At 44.1% G+C, this 19,869-nt stretch overlaps 1 protein-coding gene across 1 annotated transcript; it reads left to right on the forward strand.

The window, feature by feature from the left end:
- The first annotated feature begins 2,011 nt into the window (after positions 1-2,011).
- CTPS1 (CTP synthase 1) lies at positions 2,012-19,711 on the forward strand. Its single transcript, XM_010224793.2, has 18 exons — positions 2,012-2,194; positions 2,822-2,992; positions 3,796-3,896; positions 5,101-5,217; positions 6,575-6,658; positions 6,944-7,024; positions 8,823-8,974; positions 10,229-10,361; positions 11,658-11,746; positions 12,454-12,548; positions 13,445-13,507; positions 14,125-14,168; positions 15,029-15,125; positions 15,395-15,450; positions 15,539-15,635; positions 15,989-16,133; positions 18,159-18,249; positions 19,330-19,711. The coding sequence occupies exons 1-17, from the start codon at positions 2,029-2,031 to the stop codon at positions 18,241-18,243; spliced, it is 1,776 nt and encodes a 591-aa protein (XP_010223095.1). The 5' UTR covers positions 2,012-2,028; the 3' UTR covers positions 18,244-18,249; positions 19,330-19,711.
- Positions 19,712-19,869: the final 158 nt, after the last annotated feature.

Genomic DNA, 19,869 nt, shown 5'->3' on the forward strand with positions numbered 1-19,869 from the left:
CCTAAACTGGTAGCAAGGCGATTCAACATTGACCCACTGCCATCATCATCTTTCATGAGCACACTATGCACCAAAATGTCAAGAAGGTCTCCACAAAAGCCTCTATTTGGGTAAGGGAACAGCATTTTTAGCTTTACATCATCAAAATACATCTTTTGTGCAATCAGACAGCTCCTCTCACGGAAGAGACAAGGTTTTAATAGTATAGGAGTAATACATTTAATGTAGATTAACGAGCATGAACTATGACGGAAAAGAGAAAAAAAAAACACAGGAAATGAAAATAAATCGTGAGAATAAAGCTGATGCTGCACAGTGCTGTATTACATGAGCACACCAAGAGGAAAAGCCACATTCAACTGCAGCGACCTAACAGCAATAAAGATGCACAACAGTGGAAAAGCAGGAGAAAATGAAACGTGATCCAGTGATTTAAAATTGTATTTCCACGTCAGCAACTGCATTTGCCACAGACAAGCCTGATGCTCAAAGAATGTAGAGAATAATTCATTTATTAATCCATAACTAAACATCTGTCGAGAAAAATTAGCATAGTTTAAAACCAGGTAACCCCATGCAAGCAGGGGGAAAAGGCACATGGAGCACCCGGATGAGTATCCGGCAGCAGCAAGGGCCGCTCTGAGCTACGGGCAGGAGAAACGTCCCGGTTTGAGCCTCGCACCTCAGCCGGGCACCGGCCCAAACCCAACCGGTGACCGAGGGAAAACCATCGTGTGCCCCAACGGGGCCAGGATCCCTCTCTGCTTTTCCTTGCAAATGTTCTTCTGACAGGAATCAGCTGCCTGGATCCCTCTGGCCAGTAAGAAGGGAGAAAAAAAAAAAGTAGAAGGAAAAAGGCAAGTAAAGGTCTCTTTGTCCAGTATTTGGAGCCTCGTGAGCGCCTTTCAGCTCTGTCTCCAGCAAACACAGAGCAGTTGTTGCATCCAGTGTCAAGGGAGACAGATTCCTCCCTCTCAAAAGCACCAAATCTCACTCGTTTCTCCACTTTCTTCTCACATCAGCCCCAACGGTCACTTCAAGCTCCAAGCGAAACACCGGGCAGGCGAAAAAAAAGAAAAAAAAAAAAAAAAAACGCAGCTACCCCACAATATCCCAGAGCCCCGGCGGGACATCAGGGGCAGCCGGTTCCTCCCCGCTAGGGCTGCCCGAGCGAGGCACCTCGCGGCAAGGCAGCAGCAAGAGACTTCGCGGCGGCGCCTCACGAGCAGCGGCGGCGCCGTCAGAGGCGCGGGGGCGGCGGGGCGGCCCCGCGGCGCGCGGCGCAGTGCGCACGCGCGGCCCGCGCTCGGCGCCTGCGCTCCGCGGCGCGCCGGCCCCATGCGCAGCCCCGCCGAGCCGGCTCGCCGCTGCCCTCCGCGCGCGCGCGCACGGCCGCCCCGCCGCGCCCCGCCGCGCGCCCCCGGCCACGCAGCCCCGCGCGCGGCGCGCACAGGTGAGCGCGGGGGAGCGCGGGAGCGCGCACGGGCGGGATGGGGGGAGCGCGGAGGGCGCGCGCGGACGGGACCATGTGGGCGGACGCGGGGGAGGGGGGCGGCGGGCGGCACCACGCGGGCCCCCGCGAGGCGGGGAGGGCGCCGGTAGCGACAGTGACAGCTCGGCGGGGGGCGGGGCCGTGGGAAGCGGGGGAAGAGAGGGAAGGAGCTCCCGGGAAAGGCGGGAATGGCGGTTGGGGAGAGGCAGCCCCCCGAAAGGCGGGAATGGCGGTTTGGGGGGTGGGGGAAGCGGCCCCTCTGTGAGGCGGGAATGGCGGGGAGTGGGACGGGAGCTGCCCCCGTGACAGGCGGGAATGGTGGTTGGGGGGGGAAATGGCCCCTCTGTGAGACGGGAGTGGCGGCGGAGAGGGGTCTGCACCGGGGGTGGCGGCTGGGGGCAGTCGCCCCTCGCTGCGGGAGCCCAGGGGGTCCCTCGCTGCCGGGCAGGAAGGGCCGGGGGCTCCCCGGCGGATCCAGCCGCGGTGCTGGACCAGGCTGAGCCGTGAACGTGTGGCGGCCGCAGGCAGCCAGGCAGATGAAGTACATCCTGGTGACGGGCGGCGTGATCTCGGGCATCGGCAAGGGCATCATTGCCAGCAGCATCGGCACCATCCTCAAGTCATGCGGGCTGCACGTCACCTCCATCAAGATCGACCCCTACATCAACATCGATGCCGGCACCTTCTCTCCCTACGAGCACGGTGAGTGGGGGCAGCAGGGCCAGGACGGGGTCCTGAGCTGCTCTCCAGGCTCTTCCCGTCGGACTGTGCCTGCCTGGCAAGGATCAAGCTCCTTTTCATGGCAGAAGTGTTGGTGCCTGGTCCTGAGGACGTGACCGTACGGCTAAGCCGAGCTGTCACCATGACGGGGATGATCCCAGGAGCCAGAGAGCGGAGATGTGCTCTCAGGGACCTTGAGCATCGTCTTAAATCATTGCAATCTGTGAGACTGCTGCCTGTGTCCAGGGGTTTAGCTCTCAATATATCGCTCCTTTTCTTTAGGCAACGCTTTTAGCAGCCACTCCTACACTTGCCGCAGCAATAAAGCAGCTCTTTCATTACACATAATTCTTCCAGCTCTTGCCCAATGTGCTGGTCTCCTTGATCATAGAATCATAGAACCCTTAATGTTGGAAGGGACCTCTAGGGATCATCCAGTCCAACCCTTGCTCCAGCAGGGACACCCAGAGCAGGGACACAGGGTGGGTTTGAAGATCTCCAGAGCAGGAGCCTCCACAGCCTCTCTGCGCAGCCTGTGCCAGGGCTCTGGCACTCTCACAGGAAAGAAGTTTTTCTTGATGTGTGTTTGCCTTTTTCTGTGTGCTGCAGGGGAGGTGTTCGTGCTAGATGATGGAGGGGAAGTGGACCTGGACCTTGGCAACTATGAGCGCTTTCTTGATATCCGACTCACCAAAGACAACAACCTGACTACTGGGAAAATTTATCAGTATGTCATTAACAAGGAGAGGAAGGGAGACTATCTTGGCAAAACTGTCCAAGGTGATGTGAAGCTTCATTTCCGATGCTCAGAAATACATTACATATTTTTATCTCACTTGGGTGCTTTCGTATTTCATCTTAACTTCAGGTATTTTGTCTGATTACACTGTGCTTATGGAGGTGGTTGTTATTCTTTAAAAGAGGAAGAGGGAGGCACACCAGGGCGGTGATAGTGGTGTGTGCCCTAATGAATCAAGTTACCTGTAAGACCCTTGAAACCTGCCAGTGCTTAGTGGCACACTGTGTATCTTGACCTGTGTGCTGCTCTTGGATCCAGTTTTCCAATCCAGCAAATAATAAATGTGAACAGACTTCTCATTAATACACCTATGGATGATTTGCTAGCTGGTTAAGGTGGTTATTGCTTTTTATAACTCGTTTAGAGAATGTTGTCATTTCATTAGAAAACGTAAAGGATCCTTGAGGATTAGGTCACTCTCTTCCATTTTTAAACATTCTCTTTGGTTACTTTGGATAAAGATTTTTATAGACAGTTTTAAAATAGAATAATTCTCTCTGCTTAGTGCATGGAACTGCTTGTACTGGAATCTTCCAGCTTAAAGGAAACATTGCTCACATGTGTTTAAATGGAAGTAGGATTACATTTCCTGCCAAGGCCCATCTCTTGTAAATCATAGCCAAGAATAACCACTTTAAAAATGCATTCTTCTTTAAAGGCCAAATCTGTACTGAAGTGATTTGGGAAGTACTGCTTGTTATTTTCAGGCATTTGCTTTATAATTTAAAGAGAGAAAGGTGCATAGGTTGTGGCTTTAAAACCTTTGCTGTTGGTTCTTTTCCAGTTGTTCCCCACATCACAGATGCTATACAAGAATGGGTGATGAGGCAGGCACGAATTCCTGTGGATGAAGATGGCATTGAACCCCAAGTGTGCGTAATTGAGGTCTGTAGCCCTTAAACATATAATTTTGCTTCTGCATGAAGTAAACTGAAATGTCAGCAGGTTGCTTAATAAAAAGTATTTTTCAGTGATGTTCGGTTTTGCATGTTGTTGAGCTAGTTAGAAATCCCCCTTGCTAAGCTGGCATATTTGCTGTAGTGATATAAATGCTTTGTAAATGAAACCACAGAGGGAAAGACTGGGGTATTGGATATTTGTGTTTTTCAAGTTCTTTATTTTCTGAGTAATGTGTAATCAGTATAATCTGAGTTAAGCCTGGAGAATGCCTTTCTTTTTCTCTGGCTTTATACATTTAAGTCTGAGTTAATCATCCTCTGCCCTCTTCTTTCTTGGTGAAAAGCAGTGGGTCAGGTAAATCAGCATTTTTTCCTCCCTCCTTGGCAGTAAAGAGAGCCTTGGAGTGACTAGCTCAGACAGGGACTTCTGAAAACGACCACACAGGTTAGAGGTGACAAATCCTGTTCTCTTCCCTGTGCTCTGAACGGGTTGTCCTGCTGCCAGAGGAAATCCAGGAGGGCTCAGGCTCGGAGCTGGTGCCTCTGCCTGGGTAACGTGGCAGAGAGGGCGGCTGTCAGAGCGCTCGTGTCACCGTGACATGGGACTCCCTCCATTCCTGTTCCGGGATTTGTAACTCTGCATCCTGAACTACTTTTTAAAACATACATGAGCTTGACACTGCTCCAGTGAATGTCTGCGTCTCTGTTCCTGCCTGTGTCCAAAATACAAGCAAAGGTTTTCTAGTTACTTAAACCAGCAGAAACTCTGGCTCTCAGTGCCACCTAATGTTCATAAAGGATAATTTGGGGGATTTGAAATAGTGGTTCACAAGCATTTCAGTACCTAGGTCTTTGAAAAGAGAAGAGAGGCAAAGTAAGTAGCTGTTTCTATCTATCCCTGGAGAAATGCTGCCTGTTTGAGAAGCTATTTTTCTCATGGCCTTTTGGTTTGAGAAAAGTCATAAAGATAAAACAGTAGTTGGGGTAGATTGGACACTGTGGAAATTCTGCCTACAACTGGCAAATCGTGATGCGTCTCATACCGGCACTGTTGCTCCTATAAGGAAACAGGGGCATGTGCTGGAGATGTGTTTTAGGATCCTTTTATGTTTTTTGCATGTCTTAGCTACCAGTTTAATATAGGAAGTTTTGGTATTAAGTTTAACTTTAAATTTCTTTGCTTTTTTTAGCTTGGTGGAACAGTAGGTGATATTGAGAGCATGCCTTTCATTGAAGCCTTCCGCCAGTTTCAGTTCAAAGCCAAAAGAGAGAATTTTTGTAATATTCATGTCAGTCTAGTTCCCCAGGTGAGGACCTAAAATGTTTTCATATCAGAAACACTATCTCTAAAGACACAGTTGTATTTGTATTTCTGTATGTAGAAACTTCTGTAAGAAATAGAGATAAAGAATTCTAGAATATATATATATATATAATATGTATAAAATAGTTACATTTCCAAAAAAAGGTTTGCAAGAAGTAAACAGAAACTTTCAAAGCGTATTGCTGTAAGACTGTTGGGAGTACAGCAAATTCAGTTTTGCATCTTTAACTGTAGTTTATATAATTTTCTCTTGGCTTTTGGAGTTAAATTTGCTTTCTAGTGATGAAACTTTTCCCTTCATTTGTATAGAATTGCACTCCAGAAAGCTAAATGTAAAATTCAGTAATAATAGCCAGATTTTACAGACATTTGTACTTGCTAATAGATCACGTTCCAAGCTCTTCGTGGAGATCTTTACTACCTCTGTTAGAGTCTGTTCTTTCTTCAAGATTTACGTTGTCTGTAATTGATGAAATAATTTGGATTAGTTTTGTAATTTCAAAACAGAATGCGGTTATCTAACATTTTTTTATATACAGTATTTTTCTTCTTGTTTTGATCTTCAACAGCAGTTTCATAAACTCTCAAATCTGACCAGTATGTAAGCCATAGCAGTTGTCCTTGGTTCGTAAATTTAACTAACAATCAGTATTGTGAAGCTGTGATGTGATAGCAGTCAAATTAAATAGACATCAAAAACAATTATATAATAGCCTTATGTGCCAGTTATTTGGGATGAGCTCTGATCAATACAAGAAACACATGAAAGTGTTTTATGCTATGTAGCTATGTCATATAACCTCATTTGGTTGTGGAATTCTCTATTAACTGCCCTATTATTTTGAAGATAATTTCCCTTGCCCCCCAAACCTCCCCCCTAAAAATCTCCTGCTCCTGCTGACAGTAATTTCTTCCCTGGTTATGTTAGTAGTACTAGAGAGCATGAGTAGACACAGCAACTCAATGGAGCTACTAATGAATCTTTTTGCTCTTCCTTCTCATTCTCTCCAGGTCATATGATTTAGGAAGAGAAAATTAGCAGTTTTAAACATTAGGTATTTGTAGGGAGCAGTGGGTAGAAACCTTAGGATATCTGATCTCTTCTACCTTGAGTATAATATGCTTGTGTTTACTGTGCAGACTTGAAGCGCTGGTTTCTGCTTGTTGCTTTCAGTCCTTGAGATTAAAGTGATTTATGCAGGGGTATTCAAAGCTCATGTGAAATATCTTAGAGAGTGAGTCAAAGCTTTATATGATGAATAGGGTAGAGAGCAACCTGGTAAATCTTTGCTACATGTCATCAGAAATTAGTATTAAAAATTATTTTTTTTTCTGACCAGCCCAGCTCTACAGGAGAGCAGAAGACTAAACCCACCCAGAACAGTGTTCGTGAACTCAGGGGTCTTGGTCTCTCACCAGATTTGGTAAGATTTACTACCTGCTTTTGAATTTGAAAATACAGAGCTGGCATGTTGCAACAACCTTCTAGTCTGAACAGTGCTGTGCTTGAGGGTTCTTTCATTTTGGTAATAAACAAATAAGTAAACAAATAATACACAAAAATAAACAAATAAAATTAACCAGCCGTCATCATCCCCCTCCCCAGTCATGGAGATTTTGAATAAAGGCAGCTTGTTTTAGAGGTTTGTTATATGAATGTCTAAATACTTCTGTTTCACTTCTTAGCCTTGATGTTGCTGTTCTCTTAGATTGTTTGCAGGTGCTCCACTCCTTTGGATACCTCAGTAAAAGAAAAGATTTCCATGTTCTGTCATGTTGAACCAGAACAGGTAACGATTGCTGTCTACCCTGTACCTCCTTACAATAAACATTCTAGCTGTTTGTCAAATGCTTGAGAGTGGAGCTTTATCTGAAGTGTAATGTTGTTGCATTCTAACTCTGCCTTTTGGTAACTGCATAATTCATTTGCCTGTTTGTCTTACTGCATTCCTTAAATCCGTAAACGATAAAGAAAGACTCCTTTTACGCCAGCGTGCAGATTCCCTGAATAGGTAGACATGCTCTAGGAGGCTTAGAGCAATTTATGGAAACCGAGGTGTTTTCTCAGTAGTTGATTTAGACTTTGTTTACCTTTCCAAATACCTTCCGTGAACAAAGAAGAATGAGATTTTTTCAGTATTTAGAGTCCAAAGAGTATTTGCTCAGAATTGGATTAGAAGGATGTGTGAATGTATTTTGTACATGGCTTCTCTCACAATATTATTCTTCTGCCCAAGATTGTCCAAGAAGAAATTGCACAGGAAAGTTTAAATGCTGTTTGAGAGGAGTCTTATTTCCCTTGAATGTTATGTAAAATTCCATGTTAGTGTTTTATACAAAAAGTAACCTGTGTAGTATAAACCAAGGGAGGCCGTTGAAATCAAGCTATAGCTTGTAAGATTATGTCTTTCTGTGAAATATGAAATATCACTTCACAATTGTATGATCTAGTTAGTCATTTTTATTAATTTCCTATAAAGTAAGTTCAAATTTAGCCTCATAGTTTCATGTTTTACACTCAGAATTAGTTAGCTATTATATTGATATGCCATCAGCCCAATATCCACCTATACTACCTTCTGCTGACCAGCAGTTGTAAGTATATTGGCTCTAGTCAGTCACTTTCCAGGAATTTAGTACAATTTTACATAGTTATTTCTCTAATTGTGGTTCTGTTTGAATTAAGAATTAAATGCCATTGATTACAATGTAGGAAAATTGCATTTTGGGTGTTTTAGCAGTGGAGTGTTGAACTCTGCTTTCATTTGAGTTAGGAGAAGTGATGATTTAAAAGTAGTTGTGCCAGGATGTTTCTGATCCTTCAAGTACGGTTGAGTTCTTGATGAACACGTGGCAGTTGTCCAGCCATATTTCCTTTTCTGCTGAAGTCTATCTCAGAGAACTAGAGCTGCTGATGTAAATATTCTGCATTCGCCTAAAAATGACTTAGGTTTCAACATATAATTTTGGTCTAAGTTTGATAAATGACAAGCTGGGAAAGTAATTGCTGAGTTAAGGTCATGCATTTCACCAGGCTGTAATCACACTGAGAGCCCAGGCCAAGATGGAGCAAAATTGGTGGCTAAATGACCCTGTTTATACTGGAGGTGTCATTCCAAAAGTATGAAGGCCTTTGTTCCCCAAAACTGATGATTTTTCTTCAGGCAGAGGGACAAAGAGCTGGAGTGACTAGACTTATTGCCAGTTTAATTGTGATTGCCATTAGAATTACAAGAAAAACACATCATGAGAGAAGTTTCTGTGTTTGCTCAACTTGGCTCCGCGCTTGCACAGTAGCTGATTTTTATTGCTGTATCAGCCTGTCACAGCCCTTCCCAAGGCTCCAGTGAGCAGTCCTGTCCTCTGGGAAATCAAAGAGCTTGGGAAGAAGTAATGGGAGACCTTTTCAAGTATACGGAAACTAGTGATAAGCTATTCACACAATGAAACAGATGTTATTTCGTAGAGGAAGCGTGGAAAGTGGTCATATGGTTGTCCTCCAGAGATGAAAGGTCTCTGAATATCTGTCTAAAAATAACTTTATAGGCACTTAGATCTGTTTTAACAACGTTCATATTTTTCAAACAGGTCATCTGTGTTCATGATGTCTCTTCTATATACCGGGTTCCTCTGTTGTTAGAGGAGCAGGGAGTTGTTGATTACTTCAGACACAGGCTCTACCTTCCCATTGAGAGGCAGCCCAGGAGGATGCTCATGAAGTGGAAGGAAATGGCTGACAGGTGAGCTCAACATTTGGGTTAAAACTGCAGATTAGTTTCTCTAATTGATTATTGAGAGTCTAAGTCATTGATTATTGGGAGATCAATGTTGGCATCATGTTCTTCCAGTACTCTTAAACCTCTCCCTCCCGCATTTTTTTTAATTAATTTGCTTCCTGGATGGTTCACTTTTGGGAAAAAACAGTTATCACCATAAAAATCCAATCCTATTAGATGTTTTGTTGTGTTCCTTGTTATTTATTGGTCATGTACTGTCTGTGTCAGTACGAGTTTGAAATAACCTGAGGGTAGATAGCCCTGTCCCCTCTTTTTATGTGGAAAGGCCTGTGTTACAATGACTTGTTGAAGTCCATTTTTAGCCCTACCTACGTGTCGTTAAGAGTGTCGATAAAAATATGCTTTTTGAGTATGTTTTCAGGCATGCTGAGCAACTGTTTTGTAATTGTTCTGTCTGAGACTCTTAGGATACAGTGCTCTCTTCTTTTGGGGAAAAGACTGCTTGTTTCTGGAGAAATAGTGAGTTGAGTCTTTTTAATCAATATCCCTGCCCTGTTGGAAGCCTTAAATATTTTCTTTCTTATAAGAAATCCGTTCTCTAGACCAAGGTGCTACCCTTTTATTTATATGCAGTAGTGACAACACAGGCCACAACTGTAGAAAATCTCGTAAATGCCCTCAGTAAATGGCTTCTTTGTACAGACCCAGCAACTCTGAAACAAACAGCTCTAAACAAGAATGCTGCACAAATCCTCTACTGCCAGTGCTGAGGATCCACATGTGCAGGGAGTGCAGCTGCAGGCATCCTGAAGAGCTTTCTGTATTTCTAGCTGCTGAAGGGAACTCAGTCAGCAGTGCGGGAAGAGGCTGTTCCATATAAACATGTGCAGAGTTGTGCTTTGATCCTCTCTCTCAATAGCTTACTGCTGACTTTGAATCTAATACAACTTATTGAAAAGACTTTCTGGATCTATTCAAAATTGTTTTTCAGTGTATTGTAAGAGAGAAGATAAATGTAACTTTCTGCAACTTCTTTTTTCTTTATCTTTGATTTTTATTTCTTCCATGCCTGTTCATGTGTTTTAAGTCATAATTGTTATAATAAGTCAGCTCTTCCAAAGTGTTTGTGCCTGTAGCTGGACAGGCTTTCAAGAGGCCAGATGCTTATGCTGCTTGAAAATCTGAATAGATTTTAAGCCATCTCTTACCAGCATTTCCTGTTAATGATGAAACAACCCAAGTTTTGTTGTTGTTTAGGTATGACCGTCTCCTTGAAACATGTTCCATTGCACTTGTTGGCAAATACACCAAGTTTTCAGATTCCTACGCCTCTGTCATTAAAGCCTTAGAACATTCTGCACTGGCTATCAACCACAAACTTGATATCAAGGTATGTATGTATTTTTGTATGTATACACATATATGTTTTTCTTTTCCTCCTACAGTGCTGTCCATAGTGCCATCCACCTTAAACAGGCTGATCACATATCCATAGGCAGTAAGACAAAGTTGATTCAGCCACTGAACTTTAAAATTGCCCTTGGTTTACGGTATGAAAACATCTTTTGTCAGGCAAAAGCACACCAGCTTTCACCTGGTAAGGTATACAGGGTGTCTGTAGAGCTGCTCAGAGCTCTTCAGTGCTCGGAGCTGCATGTTGCACTGTGATACAGCAGTGGATATATTAGAAGAGGACACTGATGCTTTAATTTGTGTTAGTTGCTGGAAGCGATCCTTTTCAAGGGTCGTTGCTGTTAATTCTGTGGTACTGTCAGATTTTATGATGCTTCTACCTCATGCTTGATTAAGGTCTTAATGTTGGCTGGCAGCACAGATGCTTTTAAGGGTCTTGATCACGGCTAGATGTTCTGAAGAGATGAAATACATATCTGTTGTCTGAAACTTTACTTTCATGTAAGTGCACTTTTACAAATGCCAAGTAAATTTGTGATGCCAGTGAATCATGGAAACAGGTGTTTGATTTATAACAGCAGTGCTTTAAGTCTAAGCTACCTTTTGAACCTGCCCTATTTTTTTCTTCTTTCTCTTTTGTTGATTTTATTAGACTTGGGTCAAAAGTATGTGGATGTTTCTATGGATAGTTCCTGACAAAACTGTATGTATCTGGTTTAGAAGGGGAATAGATTCTTCATGTCCTGTGTATGAAGATTTTATGTCAGGTTAAAAACTGTTTAGCAAGATTACAAGTCTAAAAAAAAAAGAGAAAAACAGTTGTTTAAAAGGTTTGCAGATGGGCGAAACATCCAGAAGTCCAAAGATACTGGAGAACTTAAAAATCTGCAGTTTTCTTTATGTGTAACATTGATCATAGCATTCTTTAATTGAAACACACTATGCTTCACAATGTCCTATTTGCTCTTCAGTCCCTCTTGAAGATTCGTCAATGTATATTTGATGAGATTGGGTTTCTGTTATTTCTACTTGTGTGATTATTTCTGTCTGCACTGCTGTATGTTCCTGTCATGTTCATTGTGCCCCATGATGGCTTTGTGCTTAATGAAGCGGGGTCCTGAGGACTTCATGCATGATGTATAGGACACAGTCCAGAACTTTCCAGCAGGAATTATACCTTCATGTAGTAAGAATCATGCAGAAGTTAGTGTTTGCACACTTGTGGCCATGTCTCATCATCATTTATTGATTTTTTTTTTTTTTCCCTCCCCAGTATATTGATTCTGCTGACTTGGAGCCAGCTACTCTGCAGGAAGAACCTGTCCGCTACCATGAAGCGTGGCAGAAGCTGTGTGGTGCTGAGTAAGACTCTCATAATCTGGCCATTTCCTCCAACAATGTCTGATAAACTTACTACTCTTGACGGTTTTGGAATGATGAGATTTGCCAGACACTGTTTTATTAGGCACTGGGCCAACACGTTCTGTCGCTGCCCTAGAGAACTCATGCTAAATTTAGAAGAAGTTGTAAAATTTAGGAGGTATCAAATAAGTGAGGGAGGTTGTCAAAGGCAACAGCAGGGGAGCTGGTTATGAGTACGAGGAGACAGAAAGCTAGAGGAAATAAGGGAAAAGGCTAGGTCCTGGCAAATCCTGATAAAGCAAAAGGAGGAAAAGGAATCTCAGTGCAACATCAGGTTTTTAGAAAGTCTCACCAGTCTGGGTGAGTTTTCAAACAGCTATTTGGTGCAGAGGATGTGGGTCATGCAACACAAACCATTCGGTTACAGCCTGCTTTATTGGGAAAGTTAAATGTGTACTTGGAAAATGTTTCCTTGAAAAATCTGGGGGTTTTTGTTTGCGTGCTTTTTTTTTGTGGCAGCTTGCATGAGATCATATAGAAACTGTCCTGCAGATGGGTCTTGGCACTTAGGGCACTTTAAGACTTTCTTCAACAGTGAATCACCTAGGCCTGTAAATTCAAGGTTTTTTAGAGGGGATGTGATACAGGGTTGGAGGGTGAGATGCTGGTGGGCCCCATTTGAATGCACCCTTTTCCTCCTTCCACAGTGGAGTTCTGGTTCCTGGGGGATTTGGCGTTCGAGGAACTGAAGGCAAAATTCAAGCTATTTCCTGGGCACGAAAACAGAAAAAACCCTTTTTAGGTGAGAGAAATTTTTCATCCAATAAAAATCAGAGAATCAGAGAATGGTTGAGGTTGGAAGGGACCTCTAGGGATCATCCAGTCCAACTCCTGCTTCAGCAGGGACACCCAGAGCAGGGGCACAGGGTGGCATCCAGGCGGGTTTGGAAGATCTCAAGAGAGGGAGACTCCACGACCTCTGGGCAGCCTGTTTCAGGGCTCTGGCACCCTCACAGGAAGGAAATTCTTCCTCACAAGGAGATTAAACTTCCTGTGTTTCAACTCACACCCATTACCCCTTGTCCTGCCACTGGCCACCACAGAGAAGAGCCTGGCCCCATCCTCCCTACAATAACTCCTCAGGTGCTTGAACATGTTGATCAAATCTCCTCTCAGTCTTCTCTTCTCCAGACTAACCAGGCCCAGCTTGCTTAGGCTTTCCTCATACGATAGATGCTCCAGGCCCTTAATCATCTTTGTGGCTGGACCCTCTTTAGAAGTTCTTGTACTGGGGAGCCCAGAACTGCACACCATAGTCCAGGTGTGGCCTCACCAATTAAAAAAAAAATGGATTTTGAATAATAGTCTAACGGCAGCAAGAGCTCCACTGACTTTCATTAGGATCTGAGTTGTAGTGTTTTGAAGGTAATTGGCTGAAGAAAGCAATGTTCTATGCTCAGCTTAATTGGGTAACACAACCATCATCTTCAGTTACACACAGCAGAGGGGGGGTACAAGTGTGGCATGGAGGTGTAACTTGTCATAACCACCTGGCACAGAGTGAGCAAGGCCCAGTCAAAGCCATTGCCACACGTTTCCTCTGTGGCAGGACTGCTCTGGGAAGGTGTTTCTGCTTTGTAGTGCAGGCACTGTGGTCCTTGTCCTGACTCGATGCTTGTTCTGCCTTTCCTTCTGCAGGCGTTTGCTTGGGAATGCAGCTAGCAGTTGTGGAATTTGCACGCAGTGTTCTCGGTTGGCAAGGTAATTATGCAGAAACCTTTGTGGGTTTATGTAATTTCTTAATTGGTTGAAAATAAACTTTTTATTTTTGATGAGTAAGGAGATTTTCTTTTAACTGCTAAAATTCACATGTAAAATGCCCTGTGTGTGGTGGCATTATAGCTAGCAGGAGGGAAGATCAAAAAGCAGTTCAGCTGACCAGGCATTTGCACGTGCTCCAGAGAGCTCAGCTGCTTTCTGGGCTCTGCTGCCTGAATTAAGTTCCTGTTGTCAAAGCTCCGTTTACTGTCTTCTGTATTTAGTCCCTTGACCTAGTTCTGAGTCTCATTAGCAGTGAAGGCAAGGGGAAATATCTCAGAGCCCTTCTCTTCCCTTCTCCTTCCCTATTTTAGTACTGTAAGCTATTGTATGCTCACTCCTTCCCTCATCCTTGGTGAATCTTGCTGCTGTCACCAGCACTGATTTCCCTGATACTGGAAACTCTGGGCAGCCTCAGAAAGTCACCTCCAGCAGCTGGTGGAGAGTCCTACCCACTGCCAGGTGTGTGGGTAGGAGACACAGCAGTAGCTGGGAGCTGCCCCACACGCGTTGGACTGTGAGGGATTTTGCACTTCTAACCTATAAATATGACATTGCAGATGCTAACTCCACAGAATTTGACCCTAAAACTACACATCCAGTGGTGAGTATATGCCTCTCTGCTGGTTTAGCTTGGATTAGCATGTTTTGTGGGTTTTGAGTTTCTTTATCCCTTATTGATACAAAGAGAAAATGTCTTTGTTTAAATAACCCCAAGGCTGTTGCTGCGTCTTAAGATTTTTGTGCTTACATTAAGTAAACCACATTTTTTCTTTTTTTATGTACACTTTTTTCATAAAGCCAGAGGTTTTCTAAGAACTGAAAAATTCACAGAGTAAACAGGAAAGATTTGGTGATATCCAAATTTCACTGCCTAACAGTGTTTAATTATAAACTTAGAAATGAACATAGACACAAAATCTTTGAAAAATGTGTATGTGGCCAGATTTTTTACTTAAAATTCTCAGACTGCAGGCTGCATGTGCTGCAGCCAGGATCCTATCACACTGTCTGGTGTTAATTATAAATCAGAATGCTACTTCAAAGGGAAAAGGTTTCCAAAAAACATGCTTATGAGGTTATTTATCGTGTCTCTCATTTTGGTGCTTTGCTTCTTTGAAGCTGTTTCTTTTTTTTTTCTATATAACCTTTAATTTAATAAATAATACATTGTTAGTACAGCAGAACCTCTGTGTAGGCTTTGATTCAGACCATTTCTTATGCTAAAGCCTCCCAAATGCCTGCAAGCCTTCTGGATGTTCTGTTCATTAGCTTTTATTAGAATAAGCCTCAGCTGCTAATCTAGTCCTGTTGGTTTGCCTTGTCCAGACAGTGTTCTTGGGGTTGATTTGCTTGTTTTCTCTGTGGATTTTCACTTTTTTTTTTCCTGTTAATGTTTCAGAATCTGCCTGAGACTGTTATTGCTCTCTCCATTACACCTCCCTTTCTGACTGCTTTTCCCAGGTTATAGACATGCCAGAACATAATCCTGGGCAAATGGGTGGGACCATGAGGCTTGGCAAGAGAAGAACCCTCTTCCAAACCAAGAATTCGATCATGAGTATGGCATTTCTTACCTCTGTTGGAAGTGATTCCTGGGAATAAGGTGCCTGGATGGGGGGTATAGGGAAGTGCTACTTAGGGAATGAGCCAGTGTTGAGGCATCCTTGCGTGGAAGGTGGTGGTGGATTTGTTCTGGTAATGAGATGGAGATGGGTCGATCTGATCCCCCTGGAAATGGCAGATTCTGGACACTGGTCATGTTAACTTGGTAACACATGAACTGTGCTTGGTATTTGCTCTAAGACAGTAACTTTTCTTTTGCTGTAGGGAAGCTATATGGGGATCATGATTTCTTGGAAGAGAGGCATAGACACAGATTTGAGGTAAAAATGCTATTCTGGGTTTTGTGCTTTTCTTGTTGAATCCAAGCACACAAGAGATTGATGGGTTTTCCTGTTTCTGGTCTTCTAGGTCAATCCAGAATTGAAGAGCTGTTTTGAAGAGCAGGGCTTGAAATTTGTAGGCCAGGACGAGGAGGGAGAGCGAATGGAAGTGGTTGAGTTGGATGGTGAGTCCTTACACAGTTGGATTCTGAGGTATTTCCATTGGAGCAAGGACCAGTGCAGGTTCTTTTCCAGAACCATGGCATCCATAAAATGATATCGTGAATGAGACTAAAAAACATCCCATGGGCCTGTCCATTTAGCAACAAGAGACAGAATATGAAAGACAATTCCTGACTATCAGCAGGGTTGAAACTTGCTCAGCCCCTTTAACTGCAGAACGAAGTGGATATTCAGCTGCACTGAACGTGGCCTCCCAAACACCAGTTCCCTGTGGTTATCAGAAGGGTCTTGTGAGCAAGGCCAGGTTTACGGAGCGACGTGATGTGCAGTGTGTGTGTTCTGTGTTTCCCCTCAGAGCATCCCTTCTTCGTTGGCGTGCAGTATCACCCCGAGTTCCTTTCCAGACCCATCAAGCCATCTCCGCCGTACTTCGGCCTCCTCCTGGCGTCGGCGGGGAGGCTCACACATTATCTGCAGAAGGGCTGCAGGCTCTCGCCCAGGTAGGTTGAAATGAGGCTGTGACCATTCCCAGGGCAGTGCCTTCTCCTGCAATGCCAACGAGACCATCCTCCTGGCACAGAGCTGGGCGTGCTGCTGCACTCGTGAGCACCTCTTCCTCCACTCTTTCATTGAAACCTACTGTTTTGTGTTTTGATTTTAACTGTTTGCCATAGAGCTGCGCTGCACCACTATAGGCTTTGACTTCAGAGAGACCAAGTCTTTGCAGAATTCCCAGTGGGAATTGGGATTCCAATTCCTATTGGGAACTGCACTGTTTGCAGAAACTGCTGCCAGGCCTGCTTTTCTAGATGACTGGAGACCTCACAGTGTTTTCTCCATGTTCCTTGTTCAAGTCCTGGGCACAGATTGATCTTTCAGAAACTTGTTGCTTTAAAGGGTGTGCCCTGGTTCAAGTGAGATGCTGCATTTTGATGCTCTAGGGGTTGAGGGATATTTTAACTTCCTGCTTTTGCACATGGAGTCTGGAATAGCTTCTTGCAGCAGAGGAGTTTAATTTTCTCCCTGCTGTAGCATCCTAGGTTAGTATATCCTGCTGTGGGAGTCTTTGGCCATTGTGATAACAAAATATTTCATGTTTATCTTACAATCTAAAATATTCATGGCAGTTATAGGTCAGCCTGTGCTTGTAGTTATTCCTGTGCTGCTGTAACCCTCATTAGATGTTGGGGTAGGTCTCATTGTTGCACTCCCATAAGGTTTGCAGATGACACAAATGGGGGTAATGGTCAATGCACTTGGGGACAGAACCACCCTTCAAAGGGACCTAGACTGGAGAAATGGGCTGACAGGAGGAACTTCAGGAAACCCAACAAGGGACAGTGCAAAGTCCTGCACCTGGGTAGGAAGAGCCCCTTGCAGTCACACAGGCTGGGGTCTGTGCTACAGCTGGGGACCAGCCCTGCTGAAAAGGCCCGTGGAAGCTGTTCAGCAAGGTGAACATGAGCCAGCAATAGGCCCTGGCATCAAAGAAGGCCAGCAGCATCCTGGGCTGTATGGACAGGAACGCAGGAACACCACTGTTGTTGATAGGAAGTGATTTGGCATTTGATAGAATCCTGTGTCCATCTGAGGGCTCCTCAGTACCAGCAAGACATAAGAAACTTGAAGGGAGTCCAGGGAAGGCAAGCAGGAAAGTCCAGGGACTGGAGCACTTGCCCAGTGAGGGGAGGCTGCAGGAGCTGGGCCTGTTCAGCAGGAGGGTGGGGAGGGACCTCACAGCAGCCGGCTGGTCCCTACAGCAGGTGATGGAGAAGATGAGGACAGGCTCTTTGGAGATGTGCGTGGCAGGAGGATGAAACGTAAAGGTCGTGAATTGAAATACGAGAAGTTCTGACTGGATGCAAGGAAAATTTCACCATGAGGTCAGAGAAGCTTTGGAGCACATTGCTCAGAGCGTGGTGCAGTCTCTGGCCTTGGAGGGTTTTAAAACGTGACCGGATAAGCCCTGAGCAGCCAGGTCAGATCTCGTGGCTGAACCTGCTTTGTGGGTGTCGTGAAGTCCCCTCCAATCTGACTTATTCTCTGATCCGAAAAAAAAGTGTTTATTGGTTATCGGCGATTACTGGGAAGCTTCAGATGACAGAATGGCTTGTGGATGGTTAACCAGTCACCTATTATCCTATTTATTGAAATTCATTTGGATTAGCTTTTTTTTCATAAAGTACCTTTTACATATATATACATATAAAATTAAATTAAATACACAAACTTTAAAATTAACTGTAACTGAGCCCCATTTCCAAAGAGACAGCTATAAGAACTTTCTGATCCAAATTCTCTTACTAGTTATTTCCTCCAAAAATCCTTAAGGTGGTTACAGAGATTTTGTTCAAGAACTCATTCCACACTCCCTGATGTTTGCTGAAAACGTATGTTGACTTTCCTAAGAATTTCTCAAGTGCTTGGTAGCTCATTCAGAACCTCATGCCCTCTAATTCCTCATGCAAAGATAGGTCCGTAAAGCAGCTTATGCTCCATAAACCAACACCTTTCTGATTCTGCAGGGACACCTACAGCGATAGAAGTGGCAGCAGCTCACCTGACTCAGAGATAACAGAACTGAAGTTTCCATCAGTAAATCATGACTGAATCCTGGTAAGTTCTAATAACCTCCACCCATTCTTGTATAGAAAAACATCCTTGCCCAGTCTTTCCTCCTAACATTTGAATGTTTTAGATCAGTTAGTGGAAAGCTGGTGCTCACACATGCAGCCCAGCTGTGTCAAGGGCTGCACAATACCTCGTGTCTGTGTAACAGCCATGGGTGGGTATTTCCTTCACAAACTGATGCATAATAAAGCATAAAAATACAGGTGGGAGTTTGGGATTGACCTCAAATAACAAAACCAAGTACAAACACAGCACACACTGCTGAAACTGGAGGCAAGGCTGAGCAAGGGGTTATTGCACTTAGGAAGTTGAGTGTTTTGGGAGCAAACTCAGCTTTGGGCATACACAGCCCTGTCTGGAGGGGAGGTGCTCAGCCCCAGCATTCAAAATTAACTGCAATTTTCTTGCTGGTGATCTTGGAACAACCTCTCCCTTTGTGGAATAGATGTCCTTGTCCATAACATTTTTCACACTGCTCTGGCTGTGTGTTTTTGTGTAGGGTTTTCTGATGAGTTCAGCACCGTTTGTGCACATGCACGTCCTGAGAGAGCAGGATTTTACTGCTCAGTGCCAGTGGGTCAGCATGGCCAGCATGGCCTTCCTCTTTCCTTCCTTCAAGTGCCTGTTACATGAACTGCTGAGTGAAAGTGAGGGTTAGCCCAAAACTTCTGTCATGACCATCCCTGAAGACATTGGCCTAAAAATGGTAGAGTGGGCAACGGGTGCAAGTGTGAGCTCAACAAACTGTTAACTGCAGAAAAATCAAGATTTTCCTTTTGGCACAGCCAGATTCCTCAGAATCATCCAGGGCCATTCCTCAGAATTGCAGTGCTCACTTCCTAAATTTTACTCAAATGCTGACTTCTAAAGCTCTTAAAATGACCACAGCATTTCCTATAAGCTAAAAGATGTCTTTTATCGGGGAAAGAGGAGTCTTGTCATGTCCCAAACATCGTGTTCGTCTGGGATGATGTGTGTAGGGCTCAGAGACTTCAGTGTGCTGGGTGCTGCCTGTCTGTTCCTCTTGATCATTAATTCCTGCTCCTTTCCATTCTGTTTCTCCAGATGGATCCTCGCTGGAAAAGAAGAGCCTTCATTCGAGTTTCCAGGCATTCTTACAGCAATAGCTTGAACACTCTCAGCTTTGGGCTTTCTTAAGTTATGGTTTTATAATTTTGTTATGAAATCCTGTCCCTTTATTTCCTCAATTCTTCTGTCTCTTGTTTATTTCCTCTGGATTCTGGTTATTTCTGGCAGAGAGCTTATCAGAGCACGTGCATCTCTAGACTTTCATCACACCATCTCAGAGGAAAGAAAACAAGTTTGGGTATGAGATTTAATGTGTTGGGAAGAACCCAGTCGCACACTTCCTTCCTGATGCATAGTAATGCAAGCATAAGTTTATGTCTTGGGTACTCTGGCATCTGAGTTGCTTTCTCCAATTTCTCTCTGCTCCCTGGGCAGTTTTTATTACTGATTGAATTATTTGGATGATCCTGGATGCGGGGGCTGTCTTTGTTCAGCTCTTTGCACAGCTCTGCTGTGCTGCAGACATGGGCCTGGTAAGCTTTATGCAGTCTTTATTTGGGTAGGATGTCTTTTTTG

The sequence above is a fragment of the Tinamus guttatus genome, unplaced genomic scaffold, assembly GCF_059628265.1.
Source record: "Tinamus guttatus ecotype Peru unplaced genomic scaffold, ASM5962826v1 Tinamus_guttatus_pri_ptg000678l, whole genome shotgun sequence".
In the NCBI taxonomy this organism is placed as follows: domain Eukaryota; kingdom Metazoa; phylum Chordata; class Aves; order Tinamiformes; family Tinamidae; genus Tinamus; species Tinamus guttatus.